The sequence below is a fragment of the Herpailurus yagouaroundi genome, unplaced genomic scaffold (assembly GCF_014898765.1).
Source record: "Herpailurus yagouaroundi ecotype Mexico unplaced genomic scaffold, PumYag 196, whole genome shotgun sequence".
Classification (NCBI taxonomy): domain Eukaryota; kingdom Metazoa; phylum Chordata; class Mammalia; order Carnivora; family Felidae; genus Herpailurus; species Herpailurus yagouaroundi.
The window spans coordinates 2,264,677-2,284,310 of record NW_024412427.1 but is presented as its reverse complement, the minus strand read 5'-3'; the positions used below and the strand labels follow the sequence as shown (position 1 = coordinate 2,284,310).

Below are 19,634 nucleotides of genomic sequence, written 5' to 3'. Positions count from 1 at the left end.
GCTGAAGTAGGGACGCTTACCTGACTGAACCACCCAGGCACCCCCCCTTTTTTTTAATTAAAAAAAAAATGTTTATTTTTGACAGAGAGAGAGAGAGACAGAGCATGAGCGGGAGAGGGGCAGAGAGAGAGGGAGACACAGAGTCCGAAGCAGGCTCCAGGCTCTGAGCTGTTAGCACAGAGCCCAACGAGGGGCTCGCACAGACCGCGAGATCATGACCTGAGCCGAAGTCGGACGTTCAACTGACTGAGCCACCCAGGTGCCCCACCCCCCCTTTTTTTTTATAAGTTGATTTATTTATTTTGAGAGAGAGAGAGAGAGTTGTGTGTGTGTGTGTGTGTGTGTGTGTGTGTGTGTGTGTGTGTGTGAGGGGAGTAGCTGAGAGAGAGTGAGCGAGAGAATCCCAGGCAGGCTTACCACTGTCATCCTAGAGCCCGATGTGGGGCTCAAACTCAAGAGACGTGGGATCATGACCTGAGTCAAAATCAAGAGTCAGATGCTTAACCAACTGAGAGCCACCCAGGTGTCCCTTTGGGTCTGATCTCTGCTGTTTGTGTCTGCCATCTCTCATGTTGTTAGATTTCTTTTTGTATTTTGTAATTTTTGTTGTGAGCTTTAGTGGGAAGTATCTTCTTTGGAGGTCTCTTATGTTTCTGGGGTTGCATAGGTATCCTTGTGGGTCCCTAAGTGGTATTTTCTTCCAGTGTAGTTTTTAGATATTAATCATTACTGTAGTGTGCTTGTGGGACAGCCAAGGGAATGACATTTCTGGAAGTTGACTCTTTCCACCCCTTATTACATTCCTAAGCCATGTCCTTGTGCTTGTGGGTAGAGTTTGTCCTGGCTTCATCTTTGTGCTGGGAATGGAGTTCTAGCTGCCTTTTTATAGATGCATCTTGGCTCCCGTCTTATCTCGGTTCCTGTTCCCACATCAGCCTAAAAACTAGTCCCTCTGGTTTGGTTTTCCCGGTGGGCCACTCACCTCAGTGCTGTGGGTTCCTCTGTTGCTTTTGGCATCTGCGAAGTTTCCTGTTCTAGTTTTGAGCACTATGGTGTTTTTGTTTTGTTAGGTCTTGAATTTTTGTGTTTAGAGCAGGAGGGGGGCCCTCTAGTGCTTCCGTTCATTCAGTCATCTTGACCTGTCTATAGTGATGGTATGTCTATACTTTCTCTACCAGGGAAAACTTGGGAGAGGTTGTTCCTTGCTCCTGGTCACCTGGCTAGTAAGTGCTAGAGCTGGGAATCTCAAGTCCGGAGTCTGTGCTCCTTTTGTTCTCCTGAACTTTAATTTGTTTTGGAAGCATCCCCTTACATTAATGGGCATTAGACCTAATATAAGACTCATGAAAATTCATGATGAAGACTAGCGCTGGCTTCTGAGGAGATTCCAGAGATAATCTATTTTTTTTTAGGACCGATTATTTATTATATAAGTTATTTCTTTATTATACTCAGGAGGTTAGACATTATAACTGTTAATGATAATCATTAATGATTAGGCATTTTCCGTGTCAGGCATTGTGCTTAATCCTTTGTAAACATTTGACATACTAGTCATTGCTCCCATGCTGTGTGGTAAATACAGCCACCCCCCATTTTGTCGCAGCAGAAATGGAATTACAAAGCGATTAAGTAGCTTGCTCATGATCACATCGTGAGTAATAGAAGTGCCAAGGCTTGAAACTAGGTATGTTTGATTTCAAAGCTTATTATGTTATATTCCTGTTCCGCAGAGCCTTTTTTATTAGTTGTTGAGGGACAGGACCAAGGCTCATGTTACAGATCATATGTTGGTAAGCCTCAGCCCGCAGTAATATACCTCTCCTTGCTGGTTGTTCAAGTAACTAGCTACTCTATATGTTTCCCCAGAGTTCCAGAAGTGAAGGGCAGATGGTTGTCAAAGGGGGTCAGCCTCCGACGATAGGTTTAATGGTATCTCCGTCTGAGGGAGTATGTTTTGGCTGCGTATGTCTCAGTCTAGAGTAAAGAATCCGGTTGCAGCTGGAGGGAGGGGGTCAGAGTGAGGGGAGACCTGGTTGCCTTAGACCTTAGGAGCATCTGTAAGAACCGAGGAGGGAAACCATCGCCTGCACTACTTGGAAAACTATGTCTGGATAAAATATCAGTTTGGGGATTTTGGAAGGTTTCTTCTATTTGTCTACATAAGTGTGGGTTTTTTGTTGTTGTTTTGTTTTTTTGATAAGGGCTATGGAAGAACTTTATTTGCCCCACCCCCCATATCTTCTGAAGTGACTGGAGAGGTTCTAGGTCAGTGTCAGGATTGTTGTGCTTTCTCGGGGCCAGCAGAGGGAGCTCTGTAACAGGTTATGAGTTAGAATGGCATTCCCATCAAATCCCCTTTCTATGGTACGCTTTATTCTCGATCAAGACCATTGTTTATTTATTTTAAAATCTATTTTAAGTAAGCGCAGCAACATTAGGACAGTGTCTTTATTTTATTTAGGTAGGAAATTGGACACCTCATACTTGGCAAAGTTCAAGTAACAGTAAAATCTGCCAAAATGTCTCAAAATAGTTTAAACTTCCTCTCTCTTCCCAGATTTCTCAGTAGACCTTCACGAGAACTGATGTTTTCTTTCTGCAGCATGGTATGATGCAGAAATTTTGGACAAAATTTGTACGATGTAATTTTGCAGCTATCATCGGCTAAAATGGCCCTAACCAAGTAATTAAATACATTTTTAAAATAAAACTCAAAACTCTGTGCAAACTGACTTGGAGAAAGTTATATGTGTATCAAAGTAAATATTATTAATGCCAGTTTATAGCTTTGTTGACTCTCTCTTTAGTTTTCATCTAATCTGTTTCCACGTTGACTACACAAAAGTCAATCTTAGTTCTTTCTTTTGATCCATATATATGTGTATATATATATATATATATACACGTATATATACACGTATATATATATACATATATATATATACATATATACGTATATATACATATATATACGTGTATATATACGTGTATATATATATATTAACTTCAGATGAAAGAGAGAGAGCATAAGCAGGGGAGGGACAGAGAGAGAATCCCAGGCAGGCCCTGTGCTGTCACTGCAGAGCCTGAGACAGGGCTCAAACTCACGAACCATGAGATCATGAAATCAAGAATCGGACACTTAACTGAGCCACCCAGTCGCCACTGATCCTTATATATTTTTTCTTTCTTACCAAGCCCTCCAGTAGAGTCTAGAATAGTAGAGGCGGTAGTGGGCATTCTTATTTGAAAGGCTTGAGTCAGTGGATTCAATCTTTCAATCCTTCAGTGGTCCAAGTTCAGACCCAGCCTTTTAAATGAGACTCTGAAAGGGAGTAAGTGGGTGATTTCTATTTAAAACTTGAACATGATTCATAAATTTCTAATTTTTATTCTAGAGTAATGACCACATTAATCTCTTGGAAGTAGAATTTTAAAGTGAATGGCATAAATTAGTTAGGACAACTCAGAAGCATGTTGTGGGCAAATTACTTGATAGTATTATGTGGGGCAAACACTGTGTATTTGTAGTTCCCCAGAAATTCCTAAGTCTCATGAAGGCCCCTATTGTTGCCATAAGTTTCTTCATGTTAAAAAGTCCAGGCTCTTGTTGAAATGATTTTATTTCAACACTACCCATCAGATACAATTTTGGAGCTGCATAAGTTGGAAATTCTTGACTCACAGCCTAGTTTCTTTACACCTGCAGCGGTTAGGAGGGGATTGTTTTAACATTGCCTCCCTTGTATGTTCTCCATCTCATTCTCCCTGACTGATGATCGCATATGCAAGGGTAGTAAATAGGACGTAATGTACTGTGTGTGTCTTAACACTTCTTTTACTACAATAGCCTTACTGTGCAATTGCTTTAGAACTATTGTCAAAGAATGTTAAGTGTTCATGTATTTTTTCTACTCACAACATTGTCTGAGAGTTCTACACATGCATTGGTATAGTTATAGTACCAAAGCTAAAACTTACAACCTTTTCGTTAGAAATGTATCTGCTCAGTAAGGGTAAGAGAAAGAAAAAGGGATCATGGAAAGAATATTAATTTTTGGAATGAGAGTCTTGGCTTTGAAACTTGCTCAGAATCTCATAAACTTCGTTCAACTTTGGCAAGTTACGTCCTTTTTTGAGCCTCAGTTTCCTAGTCTAAAAAAATGGGGCATAAAAGTTCCTACTCTGTAGAGCTGGTAAGATGATATGGAATAACGTATGGAAAATACTTAGAATGTAAATGCTTCAAAATGGTGAGTTGTGTAAGTTTATGAGTCTTTTAATGAGTGACAGTGGCTTTTTAATTGGACCTGAAAGTTCCTTCAACCAGGGCTACTTTTTTGCATCCTAATTCCTTTTCTCTTGCTAGTTATGTTTTTTTTATGTTTTTATGTTCTCATTCTTGGCATTAATGGTGTTTTGTAAGTGCCATCTCTCTGAGCACTGGTGAACTAAAACCATGAAAATGGTTGAACTAAAGTAAGGTTACCTGTCAGTTTCAGTAATGTTTTAAAAATGTGCTGAGGGGGGAGAGAGAGTGAGAGAGGGAGGGAGAGAGAGAGTGAGTGAGTGTGCGTGTTTTACATTCCTTGGCAATAAGATAGAGGTATTTTGAGAATCTGTTAAATAGCTCAAAATACAAGATGGCAGATTTTAAAGAAGGCTAGATTTCGGATCCACCTGAACCTTCCTTTGTTGAGTTCAAACTGTTATCTTAATCCTGTGGAATTTTTACTGACTGGATTTTTTTCTATCCCTGAACGATAATTGCTGTGGTTCACTGTGTGTTTATCAGAATCTTTCTCCTGGGTGGGATTTAAGGTAGAAGAGCAGACATCTTGGTCCTTAGACTTTTCTCATGGTTGCACAAATATTCCAAGGTCAGGGGCGCCTGGGTGGCTCCGTCGGTTAAGCGTCCGACTTCAACTCTAGTCATGAGCTCAGTTTGTGGGTTCAAGCCCCACGTTGGGTTCTGTGTGGACAGCATGGAGCCTGCTTGGGATTCTCTCTCTCCCTCTCTCTGCCCCTTCCTGACTTGTGCTTTCTCTCTCAAAATAAGTAAACTTAAAAAAAATTATCTTAGAAAAATACTTCAAGGTCATCCTGTAAAGTGGAGACTAAATCCTAATTGTTTGTGCAGTTTTTCTAATTCTGTTCAGATGTTGGGCTCAATTTTATCTTTGGAAACCATTAACATTCTTGATTCTTTTGGGATGAGCCAAAAGGCACAGACACGTGGTGCCTGAAAATTCATTCGAAATACTCTGCCAGATCACATATTAGGATATGAAAGTACCAGATCTCAGTGTACTGGGTGAAGGGCTCAAGGCCTATATTTTTGGGAAGATAAGGTACTCCATTACAGTTAAATTGGTAAAAGGAGAGAGAGCCAAGAATAGCCGTGGGGGAAATGTATTTTCCAGGAGAGGGCAGTAGCATGAGAGTAATGAAGAACAAGGGAAAATGAGTCTTAAAAGATATACTTCGGCTCTTACGCTTAAAAGGCAGATAAATCAGTTTTGACTGGTTAGGGAATATATTTCTCTGGTGCTCTAAGCTGTTCTGACTTGCTTACTCTTATTCAGCAAAGAAATGGAGATGCATTTTAATAAGTTTAAATGGATCTATATAGAAAAAGTAGATGATTCTCATAACTGTTTATGCTCTAAAAATATCAATTTGGAATCAGTATTTGTTAACAATAAATATTTAATGCCAACCAAGAAGTATTTATTAGGTAGTCACAATGTGTTATGCCTGTGTAGTGTATACAAACCAAACGAGTCATTTTCTGCTGACCAGGAATTTATACGTTAAGAGGGAAAGATGACATTTGTCATTATCATTGTCTAATACTTATGGAGTGCCTGCTGTACTATAACTGTTCCTTGTAGTTCCTTATATGTCTGGGGCCTTACCCTAGATGTTTTGGATAGTGGTATTTGATGTTGCCATAACTTACATATGCAGGTAATATAACTAGGCAAAATGCTGGGTAAGTGGTGCAGACAAGTATTAAAGGTTTTGTGAGAAGGAAAGCAAGGACTTAGATGTGCAGAAAGACTGAGGGAGCCTATTTTAGGCAGGTGCAAAGTCAGAAAGTAAACATACACATTGAATATTCAATTTGGCTGAAGTGGATTTTGACTGGATGCTGGAGGACCTTGAGTGCCGCACTGAGAAGTTTGAACTTGGTAATTACTGTTGGTAATAGGGTATTTTAGAGACATTTTGATCAGAAAAGTGATAGGACAAGGTGGCTTTTTAGAAGAGTCACGTGGATGATTTGGAGCTTGAAAAGGCTGGAAAAGGGAAGATCAGTTGGGAAATTTTTGCAATAACCAAGATATGGATCATTCTCACTTGTTAACCTCCTATATCTTTTTAGATGTGTACCTCTTTTGCTCCAGTTAGTAATTCTTTGAAATTTGGGTTCAGATTTCTTTGAATAGATATGTGGCAGCTCACCAGACTTAAATAACTAAGTACCACTGCCCAGAAGTCATGTCAATTTACATAAGAGGCAATTGCCGAAATTGGTGAACTGGAAGAGTTATTCCAGTTGGACTCCAGGGAATCTTCTAATTTATGATTCCAGCAATTCTCAGTGATTTCAAAGAACATTCAAAGGAATATTTATGGCCCGACACAGAAACTTGGATAATAACTTGTGTAATGAAATGAGTTAATATGTGGAAGACACTTAGGTGCCTAGTAACAAAAACAAAAACCACACAAAGACCAAAATCTAATAAAGGTTAGATTAAAAACCAGAACAAACAACGCTCTGATAAGGCATTTTATTCCATGCCAGAAGAGAACATTTGAGAGATTACTTGAGTTTTTTCCTTGCAAGTATTCAAATATGAAACAGAAGAAAATGCAGGCTCTGTGTACTTCTCTAACTTAAACAGAATGTATTACTGTTAAGGTAGAAAAGAGTTATTACTGTAGAAATTAAGGGCAGAGTAGTGACCATTATGGTTTACTTAATGACAGTCTTAAAAATGAACGTAAAAATGAAAGGGCATTAAGTTTAATGTCTAGTAGGTGGTCATTCCATAGGAAAAGACAGGCTTCAGTCTTTGGTCAATCTCTTTCCCAATTTTGACTCCCCTGGCATTGTGTCATAGCTCAAAGGAATCTAGAAATAAAAGTAAACTGTAGGGGTGCCTGGGTAGCTCAGTCTGTTGAGTGTCTGACTTCGGCTCAGGTCATTGATCTCATGGTTCATGAGTTCGAGCCCCGTGTCGGGCTCTGTGCTGACAGCTCAGAGCCTGAAGCCTTCTTTGGATTCTGTGTCTCCCTCTCTCTGCTTCTCCCCTGCTCACACTCTGTCTCTTTCTCTCTCAAAAATAAAAACGTTAAAAAAAAAAGTAAACCGTAGAGGAAAGAAGTCCTTCTTTTTTTTTTTAATTGAATTATTGTTTTTAATCTCTAGTTTTTTTAATAATTTTTTTTTGAGGGAGGGTGTGCGTGCAAGTGTGTGAGCGGGAGAGGGGTGGAAGGAGAGGGAGAGAGAGAATCTTAAGCAGCATCCGTGCCCAGCATAGAGCCTGATGCAGGGCTTGATCTCACGACTGTGAGATCATGACCTGAGCAGAGATCACGGCCTGAACCTAAATCAAGAGCCACCTAGGCACCCCTAAAATTGAGTTATTGATATATAATTCACATACCATGTAATTTACTCATTTGAAGTATACAATTTATTGGGGTTTAGTATATTTACAGAGTTTTGCAGCCATTACCACAATCTAACTTTTAAAAATGTATCTTTTTTAGTTAATATAATTCCCATATCATAAAATTCACCATTTGAAAGTTACAATTCTGTGGTTTTTTTAGTTAACAAGGTTGTGCAACCATAGCCACTGTTGAATTCCAGACATTTTCTTCACTGCCCCCCCAAAAGCCACAGTGCTGTTAGCAGTCACTTCTTATTACCCCCTGCCCCCATTCACGGGCAACTATCATCTGCTTTCTGTCTCTATGGATTTGCCATTCTGGATATTTTATATAATGGAATCCTACAAAATGTGGCCTTTGTGTTCCGTTTCTTCCTCTTAATGTTTTCAAGGTTCATCCGTGGTGTAGCATGTGTCAGTGCTTCATTCCTTTTTAATGGCTGAATGATTCCATTGTATGGATAATACCCTGTTTTGTTGACACTCTAATTTTAGAGAGTTTTGATCACCCCAGAAGAAACTCCATATCCATTAGCAGTCACTTGCCATCCTACCCACTCACCCCGTGGGTCTGGGCAGCTAATCTGCTTTATGTCTCTACAGATTTGCCTTTTCTGAACATTTCATACGGAGGCATAAAATATGTCGTGTTTGGTGACTGGCTCTTTGAACTTAGCATAATGCTTTTAGGGTTCATCCGTGTATCATGTATCAGTATTTCATTTCTTTTTATTGCTGAATAATATTCCACTGTATAGGTATTCCATATTTTATGTATCCATTCTTCAGTTGTTGCACATTGGCTTGTTAGGTCTTTCTCCTTTTATATAGCATTTTTCAAGGAAAAATAAACATGGGATACAGTTGCTTATGAATTCACCCCTGGTCTGTGAGCTTAGACAGATCCTCCATTGAGCTTGCCAGATGCTGCTTACAAAGAAAAATGGGTCAGTCATAGTATAAGAATTCATGCATTTCCTGTGTCAGATCAAAGAATCAGGGCAAGAGACGGCCATTTAGAAAGTTTGACTTTTCGGCTCTGTCTATTCTCTCTACGGCTTCAGGTTTCTGGAATTATCATTCAGCAGAACGTCTTCATTTCCTGGGATACATCTGAAAAAATATCCCAGCTCACATCGAAACAAAAAGCCCACCAGCCAGCTGAAGCCCTGGGGACAGCATTGCCTTTAATCAGCCTGGACTGATTCTCTTACACTTTTCAGTACTGACAGGCTGTTGTCCAGCACACTTGATTACCCAGCTCAGGAGCGCTAAAAGAGAAGTTCAAAGATAAGGTTACTGGGAAAATCCCATTCCCTCAGTCTTTCTACACTCACCTTAATGGCAGTTCTGACATATCAAGAATTTTCATTTCAATTTTAGAGAATTTGCAGTATGAGATGCAGCTCACCAGACTTAAACTGACAGTCAGACTTAAACTGACAATCCCATTCTTGTTGGTAACTAGCTACGTAATCTTAAGCAGATTTCTCACCTATAAGGTGGAAATAATACATACCTCAGAAGATTCGAGGATTACGTGAAATGGTATATCATCTACTACTTGGTGCCTAATAAATGTGGGTCCTCCTCCCTCCTGCTTCATTTCATGGTGTTCATGAGGTTTGGATAGGACTGTCAGGCAAAAGTACCTAGTAAAATGCCTGAAACTTAGAAGATACTCAGTAAATCTTAATTGAATTTGAGAGGTACCTGGGTGGCTCAGTCGGTTAAGCATCCGACTTCAGCTCAGGTCATGATCTTGATCTTGCGGGAGGGCATTACCAACGGGCGATGACACTGGGAGGGAATTCTCATGGCCGTTTTTTGCAAACGTTCTTTCCGAGATACTAATTATTACAGTAATACAGATCTGTTTACTGAGAATTATCAGTCTACAAAATCAGAGTGAAAACAGGTACTATAATCACAGTGTTAGTAAGAAAATGTTGGTCACAACAGGAGTGCTGACTGATCCATGTGAACTTAATACGGAAGCAGTCTAACACAGAGGAAGAATATTGTGATGCAGTCAGTTAATTTCTGGAACCACTAAATAACAGGAATCACAAATACACCTAACTGTTTTTCTTTTTTGAATGCATGCTGTTTCTTGCCAGTTGAGTTGGCTTCTCCTACTAGTAGATTCATTCATGTCTTCAGCTTTACTTATATAAAACATTTTTATAACCAACATCTCTAGATGATATCTTTATTACAGTTTGGGCCAAGAAAAATTTGGTCACCTCTTCCATCTGTTTTAAAAAAGACAACATGGGGCGCCTGGGTGGCGCAGTCGGTTAAGCGTCCGACTTCAGCCAGGTCACGATCTCGCTGTCCGTGAGTTTGAGCCCCGCGTCAGGCTCTGGGCTGATGGCTCAGAGTCTGGAGCCTGTTTCCGATTCTGTGTCTCCCTCTCTCTCTGTCCCTCCCCCGTTCATGCTCTGTCTCTCTCTGTCCCAAAAATAAATAAACGTTGAAAAAAAAATTTAAAAAAATAAAAATAAAAAAGACAACTTCTCCCCTGCCACCTCCAAAAAAAACCCCGCTAACAACAACAACAAAAAACTCAAAGAGTCAGAGACAGTCTTGTCACAAGTATTTGTTGAGTCCTAACTACTTTTTGCTTTGGTCTGGTCTTTGGTTTATGCCCATACACATCTAAGCTGTGGCATATTTTAGATTAGTGGTTATCAAGTGTGATAATCCCTCTGGAGATAAGAACTTCTTTTGAATGGTTATCAGTAACTGAGCATAAATACGTTTTCATAAGTTACTGCCAACTCATAGGATTAGGAAATTTTCGGAGCTGTAAAGGGGCGTGGGAAATAATGGTCCAGGGGCCTCTTTTTGTAGATTGGAACCTATGGTTTTCCCAGGATTTTATAGTTGGACCAAAATCTGGATCTTTTTAAAAAAATATTTATTTTTGAGAGACAGAGCATGAGCAGAGGAGGGGTGGAGAGGGAGGGAGACACAGAATCGGAAGCAGGCGCCAGGCTCTGAGCTGTCAGCACAGAGCCTGACGCGGGGCTTGAACTCATGAACTGTGAGATCATGACCTGAGCTGAAGTCAGAGGCTTAACTGACTAAGCCATTCAGGTGCCCCTAAATTCTTTAAACAAATTTATGGTACTTGTTGCCAGTATTTTATTCCAGTTTGTCATTTGTCTTAGCTTATATATGTGCTTACTAATTTTTAAAAATGTATGATGTTTTCTTTACATAAAAGGTTTTTATTTCTCCATTTTTCATTGCATCTGGGTTTTTGTCATAGGTAGAAAGCCTTTTTCCACACCCAGGTTTTTTTTTTATTTTTACATTTATTTTTATTATTTATTCATTTTTGAGAGACAGCATGAGTGGAGGAGGGGCAGAGAGAGGGGGAGACACAGAATCTGAAGCAGGCTCCAGGCTCTGAGCTGTCAGAGCAGAGCCTGACCAGGGGCTTGAACTCGTGAACCGTGAGATCATGACCCTGAGCTGAAGTCAGACACCTGACCATTAGGCTGAGCCACCCAGGCACCCCTTCCACACCCAGGTTTTAAATGCATTCACACAAGTTTTCTTACAGTGCTTATAGTTTCCATTGTTACAGTCGGAGCTTTTACCCATTTGGAGTTTTCCTGGTTTAAGATGTGAAGTGTGGATCCAATTCAGTGTTTTTCTAAATAACTAATTGTTTGGAAGCCATTTGGGCTCTCTATTTTGTTTCAGGACTTCCTGTCCTGGTCAGCTGGTTGGACTGTCTAGCCAGGAGATTCCATATGAAAGGACACCATACACCGTTTGTGCCAGGAGATTCTGTATGAAAGGACACCGTGTGCTATATGTGACAGCTGTCGCTAGCACAGCCATGGTTACATGGCTCCAGGAGGCTCTCTAAGTACTCTTTGTCTGTGTGTGGGATTTGTGGAGGCTTGCCGCACGGTTGTTCCTGGTCCCAGAGGGGGGGACCGATCAAAAGTACTTGTCGACAAATCCAAAACACTTCCTCTTCTACAGGTTTTATTTTGTTGCAGTCCCTTCAGAAGTAGATTATGAAATGATACCTTACATTTAACTCAACAATTAAATAAAATAAGCGTGCAAAGCCCTTAATGTGGTACCTAGAACAAACAAAACAACACACACACTCACCAGATAATCACTGATCTTAGTAAATACTGTGTGTAATCCCTCATTAGTGAGGAGGCACCAGTGAAGTAGGCTTTGGGCAGCATCTGGAAGTGGGCAGATCTAGGATTGGCTGCTCTTGAACTTGGCAATGGTAAAGTGAGATGACAAACGTCTGAGAGGCAGTCAGGGTGCCTGCTTGACACTGGACCAGGGGGTGTCGGGAGATAAGGTTGCATGGGACAAACACTTGTTGGTGTTTCTCTTCTAGACCCCTCCCCATCCACTTCTTAAATTTTTTTTCAGTTTACTTATTTATTTATATAGAGAGAGCACAAGTGGGATAGGGGCAGAGAGAGAGGGAGAGAGAACTCCAAGCAGGGTCTGTGCTGTCCGTGCAGAGCCCCACATGGGGCTCGAACTCCTGAATTGCAAGATCGTGACTTGAGTCAAGATCAAGAATTGGAGGCTTAACTGACTGAACCACCCAGATGCCCCTCCCCATTCATTTCTCAAGGCTTTGAGCCTTCTGGTCTTTTTTCCTGGTTACTGGGGAAAAGGGCAGTATAAACCCACATACTCATGGAAAGCACCGGGAAAAAACTTCTGTACTTCCTGGTATTAGAATACTAATTAGAAGTACAGATTACTTTGACGTGTGAAGTAGATACATTCAGCTAGCTAGGTTGTTAAGTCGTGCCAGGTACAATTTTTCTTTTTGCCCTTGTTACTAACTAGTGACTGACTGCTGTTTTCATACCTGCTGCCTCTGCTGTGTAACTGCCCTGCCACCTAAGTGCTGATTCTTCTTCAGGGATGTTTGGGGCCCAGCCGAAGCCCCCCTCTACCAGTCTTCCCTGACCATGCCAGCTTGCAAGATCTTTCCTTCTGTGAGATCTTGAGATCTACTTATGAGAGACAAACCCTGTTAACATTTTGGTATATTTCCTTCCAGTCTTTTTTTCTCCCCGCTACATATATGATTTTACAGAGTTGAGATCATTCTGTACATATAATAGCGTATCCTGTTTTTAACTTTTAGCTTTATTGTAAACTGTTTATAAATAAGATTTTAAAAGTTACGTAATATTTCCTGGAGTGGATGGATTATGATTCATTTCTATTTGCTTTTTCATGCATATTTTTCTTATTAGTCCAGTCCGATCATGAGTTTATCAAAAGGGAGTCACCCTATTGTATCACTCCCCTTCTCTACTCCGTTGGCTCTAGAAAATGTTGTCTACGTAGATGACAAGTAAATGTGTTTGCTTGCTTCTCTGTTTTAAGTCTAAATGTTACAGGAACGTGTTGCCATCAGAGACCCCCAAAATACTACTTGCATCTTACTCGGGGTCTTTACATCACCCAAGTCTCTCCATCCAGAAAAAAAGGGGCCCTGGGGAAGTATTTGCATGAATTTGAGGGGGGCCACAGTCCTCTGAAATTCCATGAGAAGCATTTGGAGTGAGCATTTGTGCATTTCCTGTGGTTTTTACTAGATTCTCCTCAGGGTCCTTCTCTAAAAAAGCCACTGACACACAGGCCGAATGAAGGCCGTCTGGAGATGGATGTAGCCATTAAACTTATCTGAGGTCGAAGATATCATTTTTCTCCTTTTGTCGTTCTTGGTTTTCAGGAAGGGATGAGACCATGCAGCCTGCAAAACCATCGTTCCTTGAATACTTTGAACAAAAAGAAAAGGAAAATCAGATCAATAGCTTCGGCAAAAGTGTACCTGGCCCCCTGAGGAACTCCTCAGATTGGAAAGTGCCGCAGGATGGAGACTATGAGTTTGTAAGTAGTGCTGGAAGCCAGTGGTTCTGTCTGCTGGGCAGAGTTATTTGCCACAACACACATCCAGTTCTGTCACTTCACCAAAAGCGCTAGAGCATTTTCTTGTGCAGCGTAAGCCTCTGGCCATTGGGCTGAGGGCCTCATGGGTTCGAGACGACATCTTCACTGACATTTGAGTAGGTCTGGGTCTAATGGCATCTTCTTTGCTCTAAAAATCCTTTATTCACTTGCCATTTGTCTTTTTGTTGAGCTTGGAATTCTTAATGGTAAAAGAAATCCTCATCGAGTAAGGACCCACATTTCTAGTTAATTTGGGATTGTGACTTTATAGTTAAGAATTACACTGGAGGGCAGTTCATGCTGGTGTGTGGTGTCTTTTCTGTTTTGCTAATCATTACCCTAATTTTAGACTCTCTGAGAGGACTATTCTGAATGTTGCCTGAGGATGAATATTAAACTGTTCCAAAGTTTCTTATGAAAAACTGGGTGTGTTTTTCCTTTCTCTGCAGTGGAACATTCTCCCTCAACCACAGACACGTGTTAATGTTCACAGAGATTCAGTGAGCAGAGGCAATAAAAAATTGGGGGAAAAAGTAAGCTAAGGAGTCTGCATTCCTTTTTTTGAACATTTTTAGAAAAGAATTTTCTCTTTAGGGATTTTTAACTTTTACACTCTTAAATTCTGTTGTCATTCTGATGTTGCTTATGAAAGAATTTGGATTGGACATTGTGGTTGGATTCTGGGAGGCCTTTCTGGCCCTGTCTTTCTACTCTCCTACTCATTGGCCTTGAGGTAATGACCTCCTTATCCCATATGTAATTTCTACCACTGTACAGTAGCAGGAATGTCATAGTGTGTGCTAACGGTGACAGAGGTCATTTGAGCATCAGAATAACCCACCTGAGGCTGTTTTACTATTGAGTCCCTGAAGCCCTGTTAGAGCCCGCTTCATGTGCCTTGTCATCTGTTCATTCATTTACTTCTTCAGCATCACGTGTTACTGTCAGCTGTTCACTCATTTATTAGTAGACTCGTGAGATTTGAATTACTTTGGCGATTCGGTGTTGCCCACGTGGTTGCCTTCAGCGTATTTGTAAGGACTGATTTTCTCGGTTGAGTGAGTCTCTAGGCAAAGATGAAATAACTTCTGGATACCAGATACCATCACTGTGACAGAAAGCTTCAGAATCCTCAAATCTGTATTCCTAGGTGTAGTGTCCTTCTCTTTGATAAAAGTTAGTGATCCCGAAATTCCGGGCATTTTAATCACTGTTTTTGGATCGGTAGCTCCAGTGTTGGAAGAATTCTCTTTTCTCTGCCATAGTTTTCCCATACTAGGATTACTGGCCGAGAAGTTGTTTTGGTGGGCAAGCTGCTTATGCAGAGAGGCTTTCTTTCATAGGTGTTTAGAGAGCGTGCTTTCCATTCTGGGAATAGGCAGCTGCTGGAGGGAGTGGCCACGAGCGCCGCAAGTAGGTGAGCACATTGCCCAACCTGGACTGTGCCTGGCCCGGGTGGGAGGGGGTCCTGAGACTCCCTGTGCACAGAGCTTGTAAACTGGCAGCCTCCAGCCTACAGACCTTTTTGTGTGCCTGTATTGTGTTTACAAACCTTTGAGTAGTTGCTCAGGTTTGAAAGTTGAGAGCTTTTAGATAAAATGGTGGATCGCTGGCTTATTTTGAAAACTTGAAAGACCTGACCATAACTGTCTGCAGCTGCACAGCAGCTGCCCTTTTTAGGTCTGGTTCTCAATGTCTGGCCTCCTTTATTCATGTGTATTGACTGACCTGTCTGGCATTTAGGGGCATTTGACTGGGATTCTTGCTGTAAATCCTTAGGATGAGTATATGTCCACATTGTACCTGAACCAACCTATCCTACCATGTAAAATTTTATTCTACTTTTACTGTCCAAATTTCAACAAAACTTTTAATTTCTCTTTTAAGAGAATCTCAGACCAAGCAATGAAAGAAAGTTTAGGTGGGGTATACATGAGCTGCTGTTTCAAAAAGGACCAGAGAGCAGATGAAAATGATTTTTAATGCCTTCAAGTTCTTGCTAGGTAGCTCTTGCCTTAATCCCAAACCGAGCATTTGAAATAACGGCCTCAGACAGTTTCTTGAAGAGTCTTCCCCAGGCCAGCAGCGTTGGTATCTCTTGGAAACTTGTTAGAAATGCGGTTTCTCAGGCCCCACCCTGGACTTCATGAATCGGAATCTCTGGGGGCAGTGCCGAGTGATCTGTGCTCTAACCAACCTTACACTCGATTCTAATTTGCTAAATTCTGCTCTAAAGGTTTTTAGAGTGCAGTACAGCTTTTTTTCTAACCTACCTTACACTTGATTCTAACTTGCTAAATCCTGGTCTAAAGGTTTTTAGAGTGCGGTATAGCTTTTTTTCTTTCCTACTGGCAGTATAGAAATTCAGAAATAAGGATGTATTCGTGATTTATTAGCCTTGCGTGATTTTTTTAAATTTCTTTTTTACTCTCCTTTTGCGTCTCCTGTACTCCTATTGGAGTTTCCAAAGAAGCACATAAAAGAAGGAAATTACCCATTAAAAAAAATTTTTTTTTAATGTCTATTTACTTTTGAGACAGCATGAGCAGGGGAGGGGGAGAGAGAGAGAGGGAGACACAGGATCCGAAGCAGGCTCCAGGCTGAGCTGTCAGCACAGAGCCTGACACGGGGCTCGAACTCACAGACCACAAGATCATGACCTGAGCCGAAGTCGGATGGTCAACCGACTGAGCCACCCAGGCGTCCTGGAAAGTATCTGTTTGTAAGTGACATTTGGCAAAGAACAAGCCAATTTGTGGCGTGAAGAAAGTATTCTGAATAATTTCACTGAGTTTGTAGAAGGTTGTGTGTCAGACTAGCTAACATGTCTCCTTCAACAATCTCTTAGAGACGCTGATTTCCTAGGCATTTAACACCATTTAGCTATGAAATTTAATACATTTAACAGGTTTTAATTATGAAAAAGATACTCTCTTTCTTCCTGTGAAGGCAGTTGCTATTTTGAAATGAGTTTTTTGCCCAAAATGGCAAATAGGAAGTAATTTTGTCAGGAGTAGTAGAATTGGATACTGACAAAAACCATCGTATTTTCATCTGAAATTGAATACTTTTGCATTTCTATTTATTTTTTTTTCAACGTTTATTTATTTTTGGGGGGACAGAGAGAGACAGAGCATGAACGGGGGAGGGGCAGAGAGAGAGGGAGACACAGAATCGGAAACAGGCTCCAGGCTCTGAGCCATCAGCCCAGTGCCTGACGTGGGGCTCGAACTCACGGACCGCGAGATCGTGACCTGGCTGAAGTCGGACGCTTAACCGACTGCACCACCCAGGCGCCCCAACTTTTGCATTTCTAAAATGAATTACCTTATTTGCCACGTTGGAAAAGCAACAAAGGTTTCCTTTAATGTGTAATATATATTGTGATTAAAGTATAAATAAATAAATAAAAGTATAATAAAAGATGCTTGAAAATGCAATATTCTCTAAAATCGGCATTTCAGAGTCTGTAAACACATTGCAAGCAATGAAAGTTGCTTCAAGGAGAATTCAGACCCTCCCATTTTGCCGTTTGTAAAACCACAAAAAGCTGTAAGCTTAAATCCAGTTTGACTCACGAATCTTCCAGAAACACACTGTAATCTTTTAGTCTAAGGTGGCTCGAATGCCAGGAGGGGTGAACAAGACAGATGCGGCTGGAGCTTGCAGTGGTGAGGGAGACAGACGTTAGGTCAGATAATCTATCTGTTCAGGTAATAATGGCATTGAAGGAAAAAAAAAAAGCCACAGTAAAGAGATAGCATGAGAGAAGGTCTTGCAGAGCAAGGAGACATTTACCAAGACCTGAATGAAGAGGGGCAGCATGTACAAAGGCTCTGAAGCCGGATGTGGTGGGTGTGATGTCAGGGGAGAACGAAGCCCGTCGTGGCGGGAGCAGAGTGACATGGTTGATAGCAGCCCCGATGTAAACACTTCGGTAATTATAGACGTGTGAGCGTGTTAAAATCACCTTGGAATCAAAATAACAGTCAAAATCCAGCTAAATCTTGTTAATAAGAGATAATAACAAAAATAAAATATCACTGAAAAGTTCAAAACAAGAAAAAGACACACAGCAAAATCCTCGCAGAAAGGAAGTAGCTGAAAGAATATTAATATCAGATAAAATAGAATCTAAGACCTAGTGCATGGGGAAAAGATATGTTTTCTATTGCTAAGAGCTGTGCTTGGTCAGAAGACCTAAGTCGTGAACTTCTGTAAGTATGTATACTTCTCCCAAATTGCTAGAAACACAGGTGGCAATGAGAAAACGGCAGCCATAGATGAAGGCGTAAATTGTCTTCTCAGAATTGGACATTTCAGCTAAACAAACAAACAAAAAAAACAGAGGACTACAGTTAACAAGGTTGATAAAACCGAAAATAGGAACACTTTTCAAATCCTCATGCCACTTGTAAAACATACATGGAAGAGTTACAAAATTTGACTATGTTTTAAAGTGCTCAGAAAAAAATCCCATAAAGAAATCATACAGGCCACGTTCACAGACTATAACACAGGAAAATGAGAAATTAACAATGAGATAGCTAAAACCACTTTGTTCCATTTGGAAATGTAAGAGTATATCTCCAAATATTTATTGTTTTCAAGATAAAGTAGAAGTCGTAAGCTATTTAGAAATGAGTTACAAGTACCCTGCAGGGTTCAGATCTGTAAATTAAACCTATAGGATGCAGCAAAAATGGTACTCTGAGGAAGATTTATAGGCTTAAGTGTATTTTCAGGATATAAGAAAGACTGAAAATAAGGCAAAATAGGATAAAGGTAAAAGCAGAATTCGGTGCATTAGGAAACAGACAACAGAGTTGTCAAAGTTGTAAAACTAAATGCTGGTTCTTGGAAAGGACCCACACATGACAGATTCGATCAAGTTGAAAAGGAAGAAGGTCCCAAAAAACTGCAAGAGAGAAGGGAAGAGAGAGTTACTAAAGATAGAGGAATGTCAGAGTGGGAAGAGAATATTACTATTTATGATGTGATGTCTCTACAATTGAAAACCTAGGTACATAGATGTCTAAAACATAGGCCAGAGTTACTTCCCATGTGGAAATGTATCAAGATGTTTTTGAACCAGAAGGATAATGAGGTTGGACCTATACCTCCAGGCGTCAGATCGCACAAAACCACAGCAATGAAAGCATTGTGATAACTGGCATAAGAACAGAACACAGATGGGGCGCCTGGGTGGCTCGGTCGGTTAAGCGTCCGACTTCGGCTCAGGTCATGATCTCACAGTCCGTGAGTTCGAGCCCCGCGTCGGGCTCTGTGCTGACAGCTCAGAGCCTGGAACCTGTTTCAGATTCTGTGTCTCCCTCTCTCTCTGCCCCTCCCCTGTTCATGCTCTGTCTCTCTCTGTCTCAAAAATAAATAAACATTAAAAAAATAATAATAAAAAAAAAGAATGGAACACAGATTAGAGGTGTAGAGAATAGTCAGGAAACATATCTGTGTATATATAGGAGTCTGTGTAACAACGGTAAAATGCAAAATAACGTGAACAGTGTGATACCATTTTTGTTTTTTAATAACCACAAAACATGGTACATATTTCTGCGTATATGCACACAGGTGACTGCAGAGATAAAAAACAGCATATGAAATGATCTGATGAGTCATTACCTTTGAGAGCGTCAGTTTTAACTGTTTTTACAACAAGAACATATTTATTACTCAAACTATTGCTTAAATTTGGAAAAAATAGAATGTTTTAAAAAATTCTGCAGAGGTTTTTCTGTGTGGGTTTTTTTTTTTTTTTAATGTTTATTTCTGAGAGAGACAGAGTGTGAGCAGGGGAGAGGCAAAGAGAGAGAGAGAGAGACAGAGAGACAGAATCCAAAGCATACTCCAGGCTCTGAGCTGTCAGCAGAGAGCCCGATGTGGGGGTCAAACTCATGGACCACAAGACCATGACCTGAGCTGAAGTTGGATGCTCAACCGACTGAGCCACCCAGT

The 19,634-nt window shown here is 40.6% G+C and overlaps 1 protein-coding gene across 1 annotated transcript in view; it reads left to right on the top strand.

Annotated features, from left to right (window-relative positions):
• The window catches only part of STK4 (serine/threonine kinase 4), a 94,459-nt gene that overhangs the window by 37,823 nt on the left and 37,002 nt on the right, over positions 1 to 19,634 (top strand). The window contains exon 10 of the mRNA XM_040446957.1: positions 13,444 to 13,601. Coding sequence (XP_040302891.1) covers positions 13,444 to 13,601 — 158 coding nt within the window. The remainder of the gene's footprint in view (positions 1 to 13,443; positions 13,602 to 19,634) is intronic.